Here is an 18,110-nt window from a genome sequence, read left to right on the forward strand (position 1 = left end):
ATATTTACAAAATCTCTTTCATATTGCTCGTAACATGCTTCAATCACATCTAGTGGGCTTGTACTTTCCACGTGAATATTTCCTTTATTATTCTCTATCCCAACAGGTACCTATTAGAGGAGAAATAAAAGTTAGAGTTACTTATTCAAAATAAGTATGATCATATTATATATATGCTCTATATTTTAATTGCCTTTGAATAATGTTAAAGTTATCTTCGTGTGACCTATAGGTCAGGGGTTCGAGTTGTGGAAGCAGCCACTAATACTTGCATTAGAGTAGGTTGTCTACCTCACACCCTTAAGAATGCGGGTCTTTTCCGAACCTTGCATAAATGCAGAATGCTTTATGCACGGGCTACCCTTTATTATTTTAATTTATCAATTTTGAAATCTAAGACATGATAACTTACTAAATAGATCTCTTAATAAAATATAGGGTCTGAGCTTAGATACACTTGTAGATCCACCCCCGAAAGCATTGGGTTAAGTTAAACTTGTGCACAACCTATCCTATATATCCTAAATCCGCATTTGACACCTATATTATTGATTTCAAAAAAACAAAATTAAAAAGAGAAACAAATACTATAGGATTATGATTTTATATAACTTTTCAAGTTCTTTTTTCTTCAAGTTTGCTCACAAAATTATTTTGTACCGCAAAATAAGAAAAAATTGCATCATCTCCTAGAATCCATATGCAAATTGCTCACATACTCCAACACGACATTAAACCTGTAACGACCCGACCGGTCGTTTTAAGCATTACAACCCCATTCCCCCATTTACTGCTCAATTTATGCCTTACATTTGTTATGTGACTTGCCGGGGATAATTGGTTCGGGTCCAGTGAGGTTTTGGAACACTTAGTTCCAAGGTTTAGAATTTAAGTTGAAAGATTGACCGGATATTGACTTATATGTAATGACCCCGGAGAATATTTTCTAAGACAATTAAGGTTTTATGGTGCCGAGGTAGATCAATTAGTATAAAGGTTATACAAATTTTTTGCGGGTCGGACTTTTTGGGTTGAACAATGCACTGGGGAGTAAACAAAATTTGTGGCAGAAAAAATGCGTTTCTGAGGACCGCAAAATGGCCTCAGAGTAAGGCAGTTAAGGGGTCGTTTTGGATTCCATTCTGCAGTCGACTATCCGGCCGTAGAACTGTTCTGTGGTTCATTATGTGACCGCAGAACAGGTCTGCGAGCCGCATAGTGATCGCAAACCCAAGCAGGTGTTTCCCAGTTCTGGAGGCCAATTTTGCGGCCGATATGCGGACCGCATATCCAATCTGTGGTCGCATATGCGACCACATATCCTATCCGGAGCTTCATTTTTTGGGGTTTTATAACCCGATCCAACTTCGATTCATAGATCTTGAAGCTTATTTTGGAGCAAAAATCTGATATTTTTAGAGAGAAGGGAGAGTATTCTAAAGAGAGGAATAAGCTCATGTACTTTGTTCATCAAGATCTTGTTCAAGCTTTGAAATCCAACAAGGAAATATCACAAGATATTCACCTAAAATATAAGGTTCTAACCCCTAATCTTCAATTTCGAGTTTGGGTAAAGATGGGCGATTAAGAGTATGATTCTTGAGTGTAAGAGTATTATTTATACGTATCAATAAGGTTTATTGAAAGAGTGTCGAGTTCAAATGGGTAAAGATTGGGTTGAAAATGGTATAAATCTTCAAAGACTTTAATTGAAGATTTGAGGGTCGAGTTGATGTCGGAATTTGGTGAAATTTGTATGGTTAGACTCGTGGTTGGATGGGCATTCATATTTTGTAACTTTTGTCGAGTTCCAAGATGTGGGCCCCACGGGCGATTTTTTGAGTTAATTTCGAATTTTATTGGAAAATTAGTATTTTCTTATGGAATTAATTACAATAATTGGTATTGACTGAATCGAATTAATTGTGGCTAGATACGAGGCTTTCAGAGACCAATTCCCGTGGCAAGGGCATAGCGGAATAAAGAATTACACGGGTTGAGGTAAGTAACAGTTCTAAATTTGGTCCTGAAGGTATGAAATCCCGGATTATGTGTTATGTGATTTGTTTTGAGGTGACGCACATGCTAGGTGACGGGCGTGTAGGCGTGCACTGTAGGAATGGTGACTTGGTCAAATTCCATGGAACTGTCTAGTTGAATAATCTATTAATATCTATACATTCTCTACGTGTTAGAGAAAATTGAGCTGAGACTCATATTAAAAATCATGCTTATGCATATGTTGTTATTGTTGGTACCCACTGGGGTCATTTCTGTGGTTGAATTATATGTTCAAATTGAAATTTCACACTCAGTCATGTTCATTCATTTTATATCATATCTCACTCTCTGTTGCTATTTATTGATGCATCATATTATCATTTTGGGCTGATTTTCATGACATCTTGAGCCAGAGAGACTGGAGAGGTTGATGACTGAGTGAGGCTGAGGGCCTAATTATGAGGATATATATGGGATCAGGTTGCACGCCACAGCCTGTTTCATTGTTATAGTGCTTGGGCTGAAGGAGTCCCTCCGGAGTCTGTACACACCCCCATTGAGCGCAGATACCTACTGAGTGCGAGTGCCGAGTGTCCAGTGATGAGTGACTGTGAGGAAAGAGTGACTGTGAGGTTGGAGTGAATGGGAGGACTGAGTGACTGTTACTCTTAGAGGATGCACTGATTTCATTATTTGCTGCATTTCAACTGTCATATATCACTATTTTGGAAATTTCGGAAAAAAAATATTATTTTCTATTTCGGTCAAACTTGATATAAATATTTAGTGAAATCTTAAATGTTGAACTTTAGAGCATGCCTACTCTTTTATATTGGAAAGTACTGTATTTGGACTTAGTTGAGAAGCTCGTCACTACTTTTAGTTCTTTATTTATTATTGTTATTTACTGAGTTGGTTGTACTCAAACTACACCCTGCATTTCATGTGCAGATCCAGGTGATCCCAGATACAGTGGGTGTTGATTCTTTCACACAGTCGATTTTCCGGAGATTCAGAGGTAGCTGACATATTTTGCAGACCTTGTCTCTCCTTCCCTATCTTTTTGTTTACTGTATTTGGTCTTAGATTATTATAGACTGTGTTTCCCAGACTTGTAATGTATAGATGCTCATGTACTCAGTGACACCAGGTTTTGGGAGTGTTTGTATCGGTATTTGCGAGACTTGTGGATTGTGTTCAAATATTATATTTTCAAACATAAAATAAATTGAGGGTTTTTGATGTTGTCGTCTTACCTAGTATCGGGATAGGCGCCATCACGACAGGTGTGATTTTTGGGTCGTGACAAAAGCAGGTTGAGGTCCAGTGTTTGAGTAACACTGTTACCCATTATATGAAAAACTACATGCTAGGATCATCAAAAGGCTGGCTTGTTCGAAAGAGCTTCATATTGGATTCAACACTACATACGATATTCCGTTCCGGCCCTCACTAACTCTTTGCTTGAATTAAGCTCGCACGTCAGGAGTGTGTTAAAAATATAATTAAATAAGTAAATATATACTCTTTATAATATTTTAAACTTCTACGTAGATGAGATGAATTCATGAGTACTTAACAATACAAAAACATACTTGGGAAAGCCAGTGGACACTGTAAGAGGAGTGAACAAAGTGCAGACTCTTGGAAGGGAAAAGTCTATTATAGAGTGAACCAGCAATTCCCGCAACAAAGCAATTAGGATCAAATATCCATCATCTCCCATATTCTGTCTCCTCAAATCTTCATGGAATTCTGGCAACGATCAGAAAATGGTATTAAAATCATTACCAGGAAGATTATTCAAGAAAATTTGAAATTCCGGCGATTGTTGTTGTTGGCCGTTGCTTTTGCATTCTTCGCGAATAGCGCTAATAAGTTGTGTGACCACCAAAAGAGTATTAGGTCCAGAGGAACAACCTAACTCTGCAATACAAATGGTTTCTGGGGAAAGGCTGCGGTAGAGTGCAGATATGGCTTCCTCTAATATTGGCTTTGTCATGAGAATCACCTTTTGCTGTAAATATAAGGAAATGAGTTTACTTTTATATGCACAAACTGTATAAAAGAATTTAGATGTGTATTTTCTACGAAACATACAGAATGTTTATATATACAAAAAATATACATTTTTGGGGTATTATATATTTTGAGAGTGGCTATACAGTGTCAACTTTTCATTATTTGACCTTTTTCAACACAATTTCAAAAACTTTTTTTTCAAGTTTCAACAAAATTTATGTCCAAACGCTAGTTAAGTAAAAGGAAATAAGTCTAAGCTTTATGTACCGATAAGATAAGAAATACTATCAGATCACTTAAATGATAACTATACGTTTTACACTGTACCTTTTACACTATCAGTATATATAAGTAAAATTCATAAGAACTTGTTATTTATAATTGTTGCGAGTTTATAACTCCATTAGGAATAAAAAGGTGTTTGATGATACCTGGAGCTTAGAGTTTTTTGCATAGCTTGTGTCTCCAATTCCTCCATTCATGTGAAGTATTTTAGCAACTTCCATCTCTCCTTCTCTTGCTAATTGGATATTTTTGTGTTAAATTAAGTATTTATAGATGGGTGAAACCAAATTTATCCTTTGAATTTCCATCATTGTCCTCGCGAGCCAACTGAGAAAATATTGTACACTATGGGTGTGTTTGGTATGAAATATTTTTTAATGTTTCCATATTTTATTGACTTAGATATTTTGGAAAATATTTTTCTCGTGAACTCATTTTTCTCCAATTGGAGAAAAATGTTCTCCCTATCAAGAGAAGGGAAAATATTTTTCAAACAAGAAAAATAAGTAATAAAATCACTCATTCTCCAGGAAAGACATATATAGATCAAGGACTAGAATCGTTAAGGGTAACTAGCCTATTTTCCTATTTGTGTACCTTAATTATAAGTATTATGACTTGATCAAACCTATTAAAACTAGTAGAAATGACACTAGATAGCCACTTTAAAAGGCTGCTATTTAGGAATTAGCAAGTATATCCTGAATTTCAGTTTTTCAGTTTAATTTTTCGAGACACAAATATCTCCAATTGTCTAAAAGTTAAGATTTTTAGATGAAAATTTTAGGACAAAATAAGCCATGCGATCGCGGCCTCCTTCTTCGCGATCGCCAGCCCTCCTTCTTCACGATCGCGGTTAATAAAGCTTCGCATAAATATAACCCCCATCCCTCCCCCACCCCCACACAGACAAAGAGGGGGGAGGGGGGAGATTTTTATCATATATTTAGAAAATCATGATTTTGCAATGACTCATCGAGAAAAATCATATCACGTTTTTTAGTGTCATCACATCTTGGCTTGTACCATCACGTATTGGGTCCATGAATTGAATTTGGATAATATTTAATTTTATCGGGTGTTTATACTATATCAATAAATATATCACAGGTATTTGTAAATAAAATTTTCTCACTCAGTTATGGTTAAGAAATCATAGCACGTTTGTTTTAGTGTCATCACATCTTGGCTTGTACCATCACGTGTTGGGTCCATGAATTGAATTTGGACAACCATTTACTTACAACTGATGACACATCAATAAATATATGTTTAAGAAATATATGTTTTCACCAAATTGTAAATAAATTTCTCTTACTTAATTATGGTTAAAAAATATATGTTTTCACCAAATAGAATCACTTACCCATGGTAAATTGGTACAATTTGGTGTAAATACTCGGTGCGAATAAGTTTATCATAGAATTTGCGAGTCAATCAAGTTGAGGAGGTTCACTTAGTGAGGTCAATCCCGGTAATAGCACGAGCTAGTTATTGTTTAGTCTGTAATTATTGAAAAGTTAAGAGACATGGAAATATCTGGGAAAATGAGAGAGTCCACCAACAGCATGGAAGCAGTAATGGCAAGTCTAACTCTTCATCTAGTAGTTTGTACTCTTATGAAAGATAGAGTTATATGCATGCATATGAAAGTTCACTTTGTACTCTTCATCTAGTAGTTTCACTTTGAAATTAGTAAACTATAGTTGGAAAAGCACCTATTAGAAGAAGAAACATAGAGAACATAGTGCAAATTGGGACAGTCTTAGGAATACATGACTCAATTTATATCAGCTACTCAAGAATTATTTCAAATGGTATGTTGTCAAACTATTCTTGTAACGACCCGACTTGTCATTTTAAGAATTAACGCCCCGTTCAACGACTTAAGGTCTCGGGCAACTTCATAATATGTATTATGACCCGCGGGTGTGGTCGAGTTTCATAATTGAAAGAAAAATTCTCATTTTGAAGCTTAAATGGAAAGAGTTGACCAAAGAGTTGACTTTTGAGCAAACGGCCTCAGAATAGAATTTTGATGATGTCAATAGTTTCGTATGATGATTTTGCACTTAGGCGCATGTTCGGATTTGGATTTGGAAGTCCGTAGGACAATTCGACGCATTTTGGCGAAAGTTGGAAAATAGACGTTATTCGGAAAGTTCGATCGAAGGTTGAATTTTTGATAATGAGGTCGGAATCCGATTCTGAAAATTGGAATAGGTCCGTTATGTCACTTATGACTTGTGTGCAAAATTTGTGGTCAATCGGACTTGATTCGATAGGTTTCGGCATCGAATGTTGAAGTTGGAAATTTCATAATAGACTAAAGTTTCAGGTGAGTTTGCATAAAACCAAAATTCAAACGAGCATACCTCTCTTGATATGGCGATTTATATGGTTTGTTACCTATCAAAAGAAAGGTCTATGTGTCTAGTTTCCAACGCTTTAAACCGTTCCTCATTTGGACATTCCTACAAGAAGTTATGACCAAATTACCAAAAGCTGCCAGAATACGATTCTGCGACCATTATGCGATCTCAAAATGGTTTTGCGACCGCAAAATGGTCCAGAACAGCCCAGTTCTGGGCATCGATTTATGCGATCATTTTGCGACCCGCACACCAATTGTGTGGTCCATTGTGCGACGGCATAACTGAGTTCAGAGGGTTAAGTTTCCTATTTTCATAATTCGACCCCATTTTGATAAATATGCTTTGAGATTTATTTTGGGGCAATTATCTGAGGTTTTTTAGAGAGAAGTGAGAGTGTTCTAGAGAGAGAAAGTGGATGAAGTATTTTGTTGTGATGACCTTCCTTGATTTGCGTACGCAGTCCGGACAGGTTTTCGGAAAGCTTTTATGTTGAAAACTAATGAAAATAAGATTTTTTGCCTTAAAAGTTGATTTTAGTTGACTTCGGTCAACTCTTTTGGTAAATGGGCCCGGATCCATGCGTTGATAGTCCCGGTAGGTCCGTATCGAATTATGGGACCTGGGCGTATGCCCGGAATTGAATTCGGAGGTCCCTAGCTTGAGTTATGAATTTCTGATGAAAATTAAAAGTCTGGAAATTATTTGTTTTTAAGAATTGATTGATATTTGGCATTGTTAGTATCGGGTTCGTATTCTGGTTCCGGAGCCTAGTACAGGTTCATTATGATATTTAAGACTTGTCTGTAAAATTTGGTGAGAAACGGAGTTGGTTTGACGTAATTCGGACGTCCAATTGAAAAGATATGAATTTTAAAGTGTTCTTGAGAATTTCATTTGATTTGGTGCTAAATTCATAGTTCTGGGTGTTATTTTGGCGATTTGATCATGCGAGCAAGTTCGTATGATTTTTTTGACTTGTGTGCATGTTTGGTTTGGAGCTCTGAGGGCTCGGGTTAGTTTCTGATAAGCCACGGGATGTTTTGAACTTAGAAATTTTGCTGGTATAACTGAACCTGTTGCAGGCCTCTGATATCGCAATTGCGAGATCAGGCATCGCAAATGCGAACATAACAGGGTCCGCAATTGCGAGGCTTTCATCGCAATTGTGATCAGAAGCCTGCGCCAGCAGTTCTTGCATTTGCGAGGTTACCTTCGCAATTGCGAAGGGAGTCTGGGAAGGGCAGGTTCGCAAATGCGAATATTTACTCGCATTTGCGAGGTTCAGTGGTTGTAAATGCGACACTTTCCTTGCATTTGAGAAGGCAGCGGGATTGTGAAGGGCATCGCAATTGCGATTGTTCCTTCGCATTTGCGAAGCTCAGGTCGCAATTGTGACACCTGCAGCGGAGTAAAAGGGGCTTAGACGGGATTTTTCATTCATTCTTCATATTTTCAAAACCCTAAACCTTAAGAGGTGATTTGCCAAAGACCAAATCTTCCCCAAATCATAGGTGAGTGATTCCTAACTCTTTTCTTTCAATCTTTTACATCTTATAACAAGATTTAAACCTAGAATCTAGAATTGTTATGGTGAAATTAGGATTTTTGGGTAGATGTTAGGAATTTAGAAATTTGAGGATTTAGACCTCAATTTGAGGTCGGATTCCAAAACTAATTACATATTCGGGCTCGGGGGTGAATGGGTAAAAGAATTTTGGTCCGAACCTCGGGTTTTGACCAAGCAGGCCCGAGGTCGATTTTTCAACCTTTTGGAGAAAAATTTGGGAAATTTAATTTATGAAATATAATTGATTCCTTTAGCAATATTTGATGTTATTGAGTCATTTTTGAATAGATACGAGTATTTTAGAGGTGAATTCCAAAGGAAAAGTTATGATTGAGAATTTAGCGGCCTTCGGAGCAAGGTAAGTGTTGTGTCTAACTTTGTCTTGAGGGAATAGGTATTGTGTGAGTAATTGCTACGTGTTTTATTGTTGAATACGATGTATAGTTGAGGTGACGAGCATCTATGCGTTGTGGTCGAGTCATAGCATGCGAGTGAAATTCCATTCTTGCAAATTTGTAGTCTTAAATCTTGTTATCCATGCTTATTGATGTTGTTGAAATATTGGGAGACTTGTATTCGTTTCCACTAAGGTTGATAAAATTGTGAATATTGATTCGAGGTTGAGATGTTAAATTGTGAAAGTAATTATTGATGAAATATTGATTTCTTTGTGAAACTTCTCTCTATCCGTTGTTATTGATTCTGTGAATTGTGAGGAAGAGTATAAAGCACGAAGGGTGATGCCGTGCGTGAGTTATTTATATGGTGAGGAAGAGTGTAAAGTACGAAGGGTGATGCCGTGCATGTATTATTTATATTGTGAGGAAGAGTGTAAAGCACGAAGGGTGATGCTGTGTATATTAGGAGAGGTTTAAAGCACGAAGGGTGATTCCGTGTATATTATGAGAGGTTTAAAACACGAAGGTTGATGCCGTGTATATTATGAGAGGTTTAATGCACGAAGGGTGATGTCGTGCCTTTCTATTTATTTATTTGGTGAGGTTGAGAGTAAAAGCACGAAGGGTGATGACGTGCAGTTTTCCTTGCTGTTTTAATTGCTCAATTCGTTTAAGGATTTTCGGTTTAATCCTGTCTTTTCTTTATTCTCACTCTTTATGTTATATTTCCCCCGTTGTATGTTCCCTTTCCATTATTTCTGCGTTATTTCTTTATTTACTGTTGTTGCCACTAGTATGATTATACTGTTCAGGTTATATGTGGGTGTCTTGTCCTAGCCTCGTCACTACTTCGCCGAGGTTAGGCTCGACACTTACCAGTACATGGGGTCGGTTGTACTGATGATGCACTCTGCTCTTTCTGTGCAGACTTTGATATCAGCTCAGGTTGATCGAGAATTTGCTATTGGTCCGCTGTCCGGAGGCTCAAGGTAGATCTGTCGGCGTTCACAGACCTTGAAGTCCCAATCTACCTTTTATGTCACTGTTGTTTTCTTTCATTCAGATAGTTGTATTTCTTTCAGACTATTACTTGTAGTAAATTCTAGAATGCTCGTGAATAGTGACTCCAGATCCGGGTGGTAGTAATTAATATAGTTTTATAAAATTCCGCACCTCTTATATTTTATCTTAGTTAATCATTGTTATTTACTGAATGGAAATAAGGAATTAGTTTAACTATTTTCTAACGTTGGCTTGCCTAGCAAGTGAAATGTCAGGCGCCATCACGGTCCCGTCGGTGGGAAATTTAGGGTCGTGACAGTTGGTATCAGAGCACTAGGTTTTCTATGTCGCACGATTCACGAGTAAGCTTAGTAGAGTATGAAGGATCGGTACGGAGACGTCTGTACTTATCTTCCAGAGGCTACAGAGTTTAGGAATAATTCTACTTCTTTCATTCCTTATCGTGCAGCATTGATTTATCTTGAAACATATATCTCATAATTCCTTTGTATCCACTCGTGTATGACATTACACACTCGGTTTCGGTTGTGCGTCGACGGTTCATGATGCCGCAGGTGGACTACGAGAGAGCCATAGATGCTCAACTGTGGTTCCAACTGAAGATGCGGGCGTATTGAGAGATCGACCAGTGAATCATGTGAGGGGTGCAACAGACCTTGGCATCTGGTTGATTTATACGAGTTGTGAAGGTTAATATTGTGGACCATCGGATGTGGTGAACTATGACGTCGCGCCAAGTGGGGGAGTCCAATATCAATGAATGGATTGCGAGTCATGTGTTATATCAGTTTTGGCCTGAAATGTATATATGTGGTACTGAAAGGTTCTCCCAAAATTTACATGTGTTTAAGGCCTGAGATTTTGTAGAGGATAAGGTTGGGACTTGAGGTATGTCCGCCTCCGTAATAATCTTATACTTCAGTACCAAAGGAGTTAGAGAAACAACATTAAATTTATAGAAGGTCTACTCAGCGTGGACGTCACGCTTGCGGATTTTGGGGTGCTTCGGAGGAAGTACAGTGGTTGACGAGATTCTGGACTAGGAATTGTCTGTATGGATATCTACTTTTGTGATCATCGTATATAAATAGGGGTTAAGTTTACCCAAAAGAAGAATCGAAGAGTATGTTAAGAAATGGGTCAGCTCAACAGTGTTGAGTCAGCATAACAAAAGAAGAAATTGGCCTTGGAAGAGATAATTCTCCACAAGTGTCTATGGCAAGCCTATGAAAAGGGCAGACCAGCCAATACAACACCGCCCACTTGGATTGGTTCTCAGAAATACTTTTGAAAGAGTTTGTTTCCCGGACTCTCTGTAATGCATGGCGCATATGGTTTGAATGATTGTGTCAGGTCACCATGACAGTGTCATAATATTCTATCAGGTTCAATAAGTTAGCCCGTCATATTCCTACTTTGCTTCCTACAACCAGAGAGCGAGTCCACAGACTCATTAAAAGGACTTAATTATGATCATAAAATTTTGTATGACTCGGGAGCTATAGATTGATACTTCATTTCCAATAGTGGTAAAAATTGCAAAGATATTAGAATGTGTTCGGGGTGAGGAAAAAAAGGAAACTAAGGAGACCAAGATGTCGCGAGGTTCTGGGGGATTCAGTGGATTCTACTCTGCAAGTATAAATCATTATCGCAGGGGCTCGGGTAGTCGGCCAGCCCAGTTCGCACATCTGATTAATCGAGGTGGTCCAGTAAGTTCTTTTAGTGCATCACTGACATGAGTTTCCTACAATGGTTATTCTAGTTATCTGGCACACACTCAATATGAGCAGCCAAACACACAAAGGAGTTGTTATGAATACGGTGATACTAGGTACATCATGAGAAAATTGTCCCAAACTTGGGAGAGGCATATTTCATCAAAGCACTCAGGCTACGTGCCCCATTGCAGTTACTACACCACCCACACGATCAGTTAAGGGTGGAGGACAGGTGGGTAGAAGGCGTCCTAGAGGTGGAGACCCAGTCGTTGTTATATTTGTTTTATGGTATGGTGGAGGTCGTTACATCAGATGGTGTCGTTATAGGTACGACCTCGATTTAAAATAAAGGAATAATTTCCTTAACTTGATTCGGTTCTAAGTATCAAGACGAGTCCTTCTATTGTGCTCCACTTATGAATGAGCTTCGTAATTCTGTAATCTACTTATGTGTTTACTTCTGTTGGGAGGTTTTATGGAGATAACTACACCTATCATTCCATGATGGACTCTAATAAGATCTGTAAGGCTAAATGTGTCTTTCTGGTACTTATTTCGGTATGTTTTGATGTATTTCCAGATAATTGATTACAAATTGTGAATTATAATCCCTACCGGTGTGGGGTTCATTATGTGTTGTGATTTTATTTAATGAAAGTTATTTAAAAGGAGAAAATGGAAAGTTTCGATTGGCAAGATGTGCATATTACTTGTGATTTAGAACTGAGGCTGAGGTCCTCGTATTTTAAAATAAATTGATATGTTTAAACCGGGGTATGAGCTGTAGTGGAAGTTATATAAGGACGAGATCCTTTTGATAAAAATTCTTATGTTTAAATTCTCCCTTGTGATAATTAAATTTGTACTATAGTACTAATAGGGAGTCATGCCTGCTAGGCTTATTTGAAAATTTTTTGTATGAAATTCTTTGTGCATACTTGCCAAATTCGTGTTGTAATATTAAGTTGTAACCTATGAGGTAGGTGCCCGCCCAGGTGGCGTTAAATGTGACTCGTTAATTCAGGTAAATAATTATGAGGTCTTCATGCCTCACATCTCGTTATTAGTATTGTGAAGGTTTGGAACAAGATTTTTGTTAACATGAAGTTAATTGACGATTCTGTAATTGATTATAAACAACTATTAAGACCAGATTCACCCAGAAGGGTACCCCATTTAGATGGTCAGACGAGTGTGAGTTGAGCTTTCGAAAGCTCAAGACCGCTTTGACTACAACGCTAGTATTGGTATTACCCACAGGTTCAGGATCATATACGGTATATTGTGACGCCTCTCATATTGGGTTGCAGTATTAATGCAAGATGGCAAGGTAATTGCATATGCGTCGCGGCAATTGAACGTTCACGAGAAGAATTATCCTGTTCATGACTTAGAACTGGCAGCCATTGTTCATGCGCTGAAGATTTGGAGGCATTACCTCTACGGTGTCTCGTGTGAGGTATTTACTGATCATCGTTTCCTTCAGTACCTGTTCAAACAAAAAGATCATAATTTGAGGTAGAGAAGTTTGTTGGAGTTGTTGAAAGACTATGATATCACCATTTTGTATAACCCCGGAAAGGCCAATGTGGTGGCCGATGCTTTGAGTAAAAAGGCTGTGAGTATGGGCAGTCTTGCGTATATTCCGGTTGGTGAGAGGCCATTAGCTACATAGGTTCAGACTTTGGCTAACCAATTCGTAAGGTTAGATGTTTCAGAACCCAGTCGAGTTCTAGCTTGCACAGTCGCTCGGTCTTCTTTATATGAGCGCATCAGAGAGAGGCAGTATGATGGTCCTCGTTTACTTGTCCTTAAGGACACAGTGCGGCACTGTGATGCCAAACAGGTTGTTGTGGGGGAAGATGGTGTTCTGCGAATGCAGGGTCATATTTGTGTGCCTAATGTGGATGGGCTTCGTGAATTAATTCTTGAAGAGGCACATAGTTCCAGGTATTCTATTCATCCAGGTATCGCCAAAATGTATCAAGATTTGTGGCAACATTATTGGTGGAGGAGAATGAAAAAGGATATAGTTGCATATGTAGCTCGGTGTCTGAATTGTCAGCAAGTTAAGTACGAGCATCAAAGACCTGGTAGGTTGCTTCAGAAGTTAGAAATTCCTGAATGGAAATGGGAGTGTATCACTATGAATTTTGTTATTGGACTCCCACGGACTCAGAGAAAATTTGATGCAGTTTGGGGTCATTATGGACAGGTTGACCAAGTCAGCACATTTCATCCCAGTGGCAGCTACCTATTCTTCAGAAAGGTTAGCTGAAATTTACATTTGTGAGATTGTCTGCTTTCACGGGGTGCCCGGGTCTATTATTTCAGATCGAGATACGCAGTACAACGTGAGTTGGGTATGCCGGTTGAGTTGAGCATATCATTCAATCCTCAGACGGACGGGCAGTCCGAGCGTACTATTCGGATCTTGGAGTATATGCTCCGCGCCTGTGTTATTGACTTTGCAGGTTCTTGGGATCAGTTCTTGCCGTTAGCAGAGTTTGCCTACAATAACAACTACCAGTCGAGCATTCAGATGGCTCCATATGAGGCATTATATGGAAGGCGATGATGTTCGCCAGTTTGCTGGTTCGAACCGGGAGAGGCTCGGTTATTGGGTACCGATTTGGTACAAGATGCCTTAAATAAGGTCAATATTATTCAGGATCGACTTCGCACATCTTAGTCTAGGCAAAAGAGTTATGCCGACCGTAAAGTTCGTGATATTGCATTCATGGTTGGATAAAGAATATTGCTTCGGGTATCGCCCATGAAGGGTGTTATCAGATTTGGGAAGAAGGGCAAGTTGAGCCCTAGGTATATCGGGCCATTTGAGATCCTCGAGAGAATGGGGGAGGTAGCTTATAGACTTGCGTTACCTCCAGGGTTATCCACAGTTCATACAGAATTCCATGTGTCTATGCTCCGAAAATATCATGGTGATCCGTCCCACTTGTTAGATTTCAGCTCTGTCCAGTTGGACAAGGATTTGACTTACGAGGAGGAGCCGCAATTCTAGCCCGGCAAGTTTGCCAGTTGAGATCAAAGAGTTACCCTTCAGTTCGAGTGCAGTGGAGAGGTCAGCCTATTGAGGAAGCTACTTGGGAGTCCGAGTCCGATATGCGGAGTAGATATCCCCACCTTTTCACCAGCCCAGGTACTTTTCTATGTCCGTTCGAGGACGAATAATAGTTTTAGAGGTGGAGAATGTGATGACCCAAAAGGTCATCTTATGTTTTAAAACTCGAATCTGCGCTCTTAATCCTTAAAAATCTCATTTTTACCCTCCTCGATTTGCATGCGCAGTCCGGTAAGGTTTCCGAAAAGCTGTTATGTTGAAAACTAATGAAAATAAAAAAATTTGCCCTAAAAGTTGATTTTAGTTGACTTTGATCAACATTTTTGGTAAACGAGCCCGGATTCGTACGTTGACGGTCCTGGTAGGTCTGTATCGAATTATGGGACCTGGGCGTATGCCCGAAATTGAATTCGGAGGTCCCTAACTTGAGTAATGAATTTTTGATGAAAATTAAAAGTCTGGAAATTATTTATTTTTTAGAATTGATTGATATTTGGCATTGTTAGTATCGGGTCCGTATTTTGGTTCCGGATCTCGGTACATGTTCATTATGATATTTAAGACTTGTATGTGAAATTTGATGAGAAACGGAGTTGATTTGACGTGATTCGGACATCCAATTGAGAAGATATGAATTTTAAAGTGTTCTGAGAATTTCATTTGATTTGGTGCTAAATTCGTAGTTCGAGGTGTTATTTTGGCGATTTGATCGTGCGAGCAAGTTCGTATGATGTTTTTAGACTTGTGTGCATGTTTGGTTTGGAGCCCCGAGGGCTCGGGTGAGTTTCGGATAGGCCACGAGATGTTTTGAACTTAGAAATTTTGCTGGTATAACTGAACCTGTTGCAGGCCTCTGATCTTGCAATTGCGAGATCAGGCATCGCAAATGCGAACATAATAGGGTCCACAATTGCGAGGCTTTCATCGCAATTTCGATCAGAAGCCTAGGCCAGCTGTTCTCGAATTTGCGAGGTTACCTTCGCAATTGCGAAGGGAGTCTGGGAAGGGCAGGCTCGCAAATGCGAACATTTACTCGCATTTACGAGGTTCAGTGGTCGAAAATGTGACACTTTCGTCGCATTTGAGAATGGAGCGGGATTGTGAAGGGCATCGCAATTGCGATTGTTCCTTCGCAATTGCGAACTTTGCATTTGCGAAGCTCAGGTCGCAATTGCGACACCTGCAGCCGAGTAAAAGGGGTTTAGACGGGATTTTTCATTCATTCTTCATATTTTCAGAACCATAAACCTTAATAGGCGATTTTCCAAAGACCAAATCTTCCCCAATTCATAGGTAAGTGATTCCTAACTCTTTTCTTTCAATCTTTTAAATCTTATAACAAGATTTCAACCTAGAATCTAGAATTTTTATGGTGAAATTAGGATTTTTGGGTAGAAGTTAGGAATTTAGAAATTTGAGGATTTAGACCTCAATTTGAGGTCGGATTCCAAAACTAATTACGTATTCGGGATCGGGGGTGAATGGGTCAAAGGATTTTGGTCCGAACCTCGGGTTTTGACCAAGCGGGCCCGGGGTCGATTTTTCAACCTTTTGGAGAAAAGTTTATGAAATTTAATTTATGAAATATAATTGATTCCTTTAGCAATATTTGATGTTATTGAGTCATTTTTGAATAGATATGAGTGGTTTGGAGGTGAATTTCAAAGGAAAGCTGTGATTAAGAGTTTAGTGGTCTTCGGAGCAAGGTACGTGTTGTGTCTAACTTTGGCTTGAGGGAATAGGTATTGTGTTAGTAATTGCTATGTGTTTTGTTGTTGAATACGATGTATAGTTAAGGTGACAAGCATCTATGCGTTGTGGTCGAGTCATAGCATGCGAGTGAAATTCCATTCTTGCAAATTTGTAGTCTTAAATCTTGTTATCCATGCTTATTGTTGTTGTTGAAATTTTGGGAGACTTGTATCCGGTTCCACCAAGGTTGATAAAATTGTGAATATTGATTCGAGGTTGAGATGTTAAATTGTGAAAGTAATTATTGATGAAACATTGATTTCTTTGTGAAACTTCTCTCTATCCATTGTTATTGATTATGTGAATTATGAGGAAGAGTATAAAGCACGAAGGGTGATGCCGTGCGTGAGTTATTTATATGGCGAGGAATAGTGTAAATCACGAAGAGTGATGCCGTGCATGCATTATTTATATTGTGAGGAAGAGTGTAAAGCACGAAGGGTGATGCCGTGTATATTATGAGAGGTTTAAAGCACGAAAGGTGATGCCGTGTATATTATGAGAGGTTTAAAACACGAAGGGTGATGCCATGTATATTATGAGAGGTTTAATGCATGAAGGATGATGTCGTGCCATTCTAAGAATTTACGCCCCGTTTAGTGACTTAAGGTCTCGAGCAGCTTCGCAATATGTATTTATGACCCGCGGGTGTGGTCGAGTTTGATTTACTAAAGATTCAGAATTAAATTAAAAGAACAATCCTTAATTTGAAGCTTAAATGGAAAAAGTTGACCGGAGAGTTGACTTTTGAGCAAACGACTCCGGAATGGAATTTTGATGATGTCAATAGCTCCGTATGGTGATTTTGGACTTAGAAGCGTGTCAGGAAAATTATTTGGAGGTCTGCAGTGGAATAAAGCTTGAAATGCCGAAAGTTGAATTCTTGGAAAGTTTGACCAGGGGGTGATTTTTTGATATCGAGGTAGGAATCCAATTCTGGAAATTTGAATAGGTCTGTTATGTCATTTATGACTTGTGTGCAAAATTTGAAGTCATTCCGAATTGATTTGATGTGTTTCGGCACAAGATAAAGAATTTGAAAGTTCAAAGTTCATAAATTTTGATTTGAGGTGCAATTCGTCGTTTTGATATTGTCTGATGTGATTTAAGAATTTTACTAAGTTTGTATGATGTTTTAGGACTTGATGTTATGTTTGGTTGAGGTCCCGGGGGCCTCGGGTGAGTTTGGATGCCAAACGGATCGAATTTGGATTTGGAGGAGGAGTTGAAGCAGCTGAGCATCTGGTATGATTGCATCTGCGCGAAAAAAGGCCGCAGGTGCGAGCTCGCAGGTTCGAGCTCGCGGATGCGAGAAATGAGTCGCGGAAGCGGAAAATTCATGGGCTGGCTGGGCACCGCGGGTGCGAAAAATTTGCCGCGGATGCGAAGCCGCGGGTGAGAAGAATTGTACAGCAGGTGCGAAGAATTGTACCCCGGGTGTGAAGAAATCACCGCGGGTGCGAAAACCCCTGGGCAATACAAAAACAGAGGGGTTCCGAGCTTTTTCCATTTCTGGGCATTTCAAGCTCGGGTTGGGTGATTGTTGAGTAAGGTTTTCACGAGAAAATTTGAGGTAAGTCCCTTGTGATCATTTCCACTCCATAATATTGAATTATCATCGAATAATCCGATTAGATTATATGTCTTTGAGGTATAAATCGAGGGTCTGAACTTAGGGATCTGAAAACAAAAAGTTAAGATTTGGAGGTCGGGTTGTTATTGGAATTTGATAAGATTGGTATGGTTGAACTCGTATCGGAATGGGTGTTCGGATTTCATGAAAATTTTGTCGGGTTCCGAGGAGCGAGCCTCGCGTTGACTTTTGTTGACTTTTTGGAATAAAATTTTAAGTCGACGTATTATTATCCGGAATTGTTTCCG

General features: G+C 38.9%; 1 protein-coding gene across 1 annotated transcript; it reads right to left on the reverse strand.

Annotated features, from left to right (window-relative positions):
- Nucleotides 1-2: 2 nt before the first annotated feature.
- Nucleotides 3-4,546, reverse strand: LOC138910762 (uncharacterized). Its single transcript, XM_070201957.1, has 4 exons — nt 4,455-4,546; nt 3,922-4,018; nt 3,597-3,756; nt 3-110 (listed from the first exon to the last, which is right to left on the reverse strand). The coding sequence occupies exons 1-4, from the start codon at nt 4,527-4,529 to the stop codon at nt 95-97; spliced, it is 348 nt and encodes a 115-aa protein (XP_070058058.1). The 5' UTR covers nt 4,530-4,546; the 3' UTR covers nt 3-94.
- Nucleotides 4,547-18,110: the final 13,564 nt, after the last annotated feature.

This window comes from Nicotiana tomentosiformis, chromosome 5 (assembly GCF_000390325.3).
Source record: "Nicotiana tomentosiformis chromosome 5, ASM39032v3, whole genome shotgun sequence".
NCBI classification, from domain to species: domain Eukaryota; kingdom Viridiplantae; phylum Streptophyta; class Magnoliopsida; order Solanales; family Solanaceae; genus Nicotiana; species Nicotiana tomentosiformis.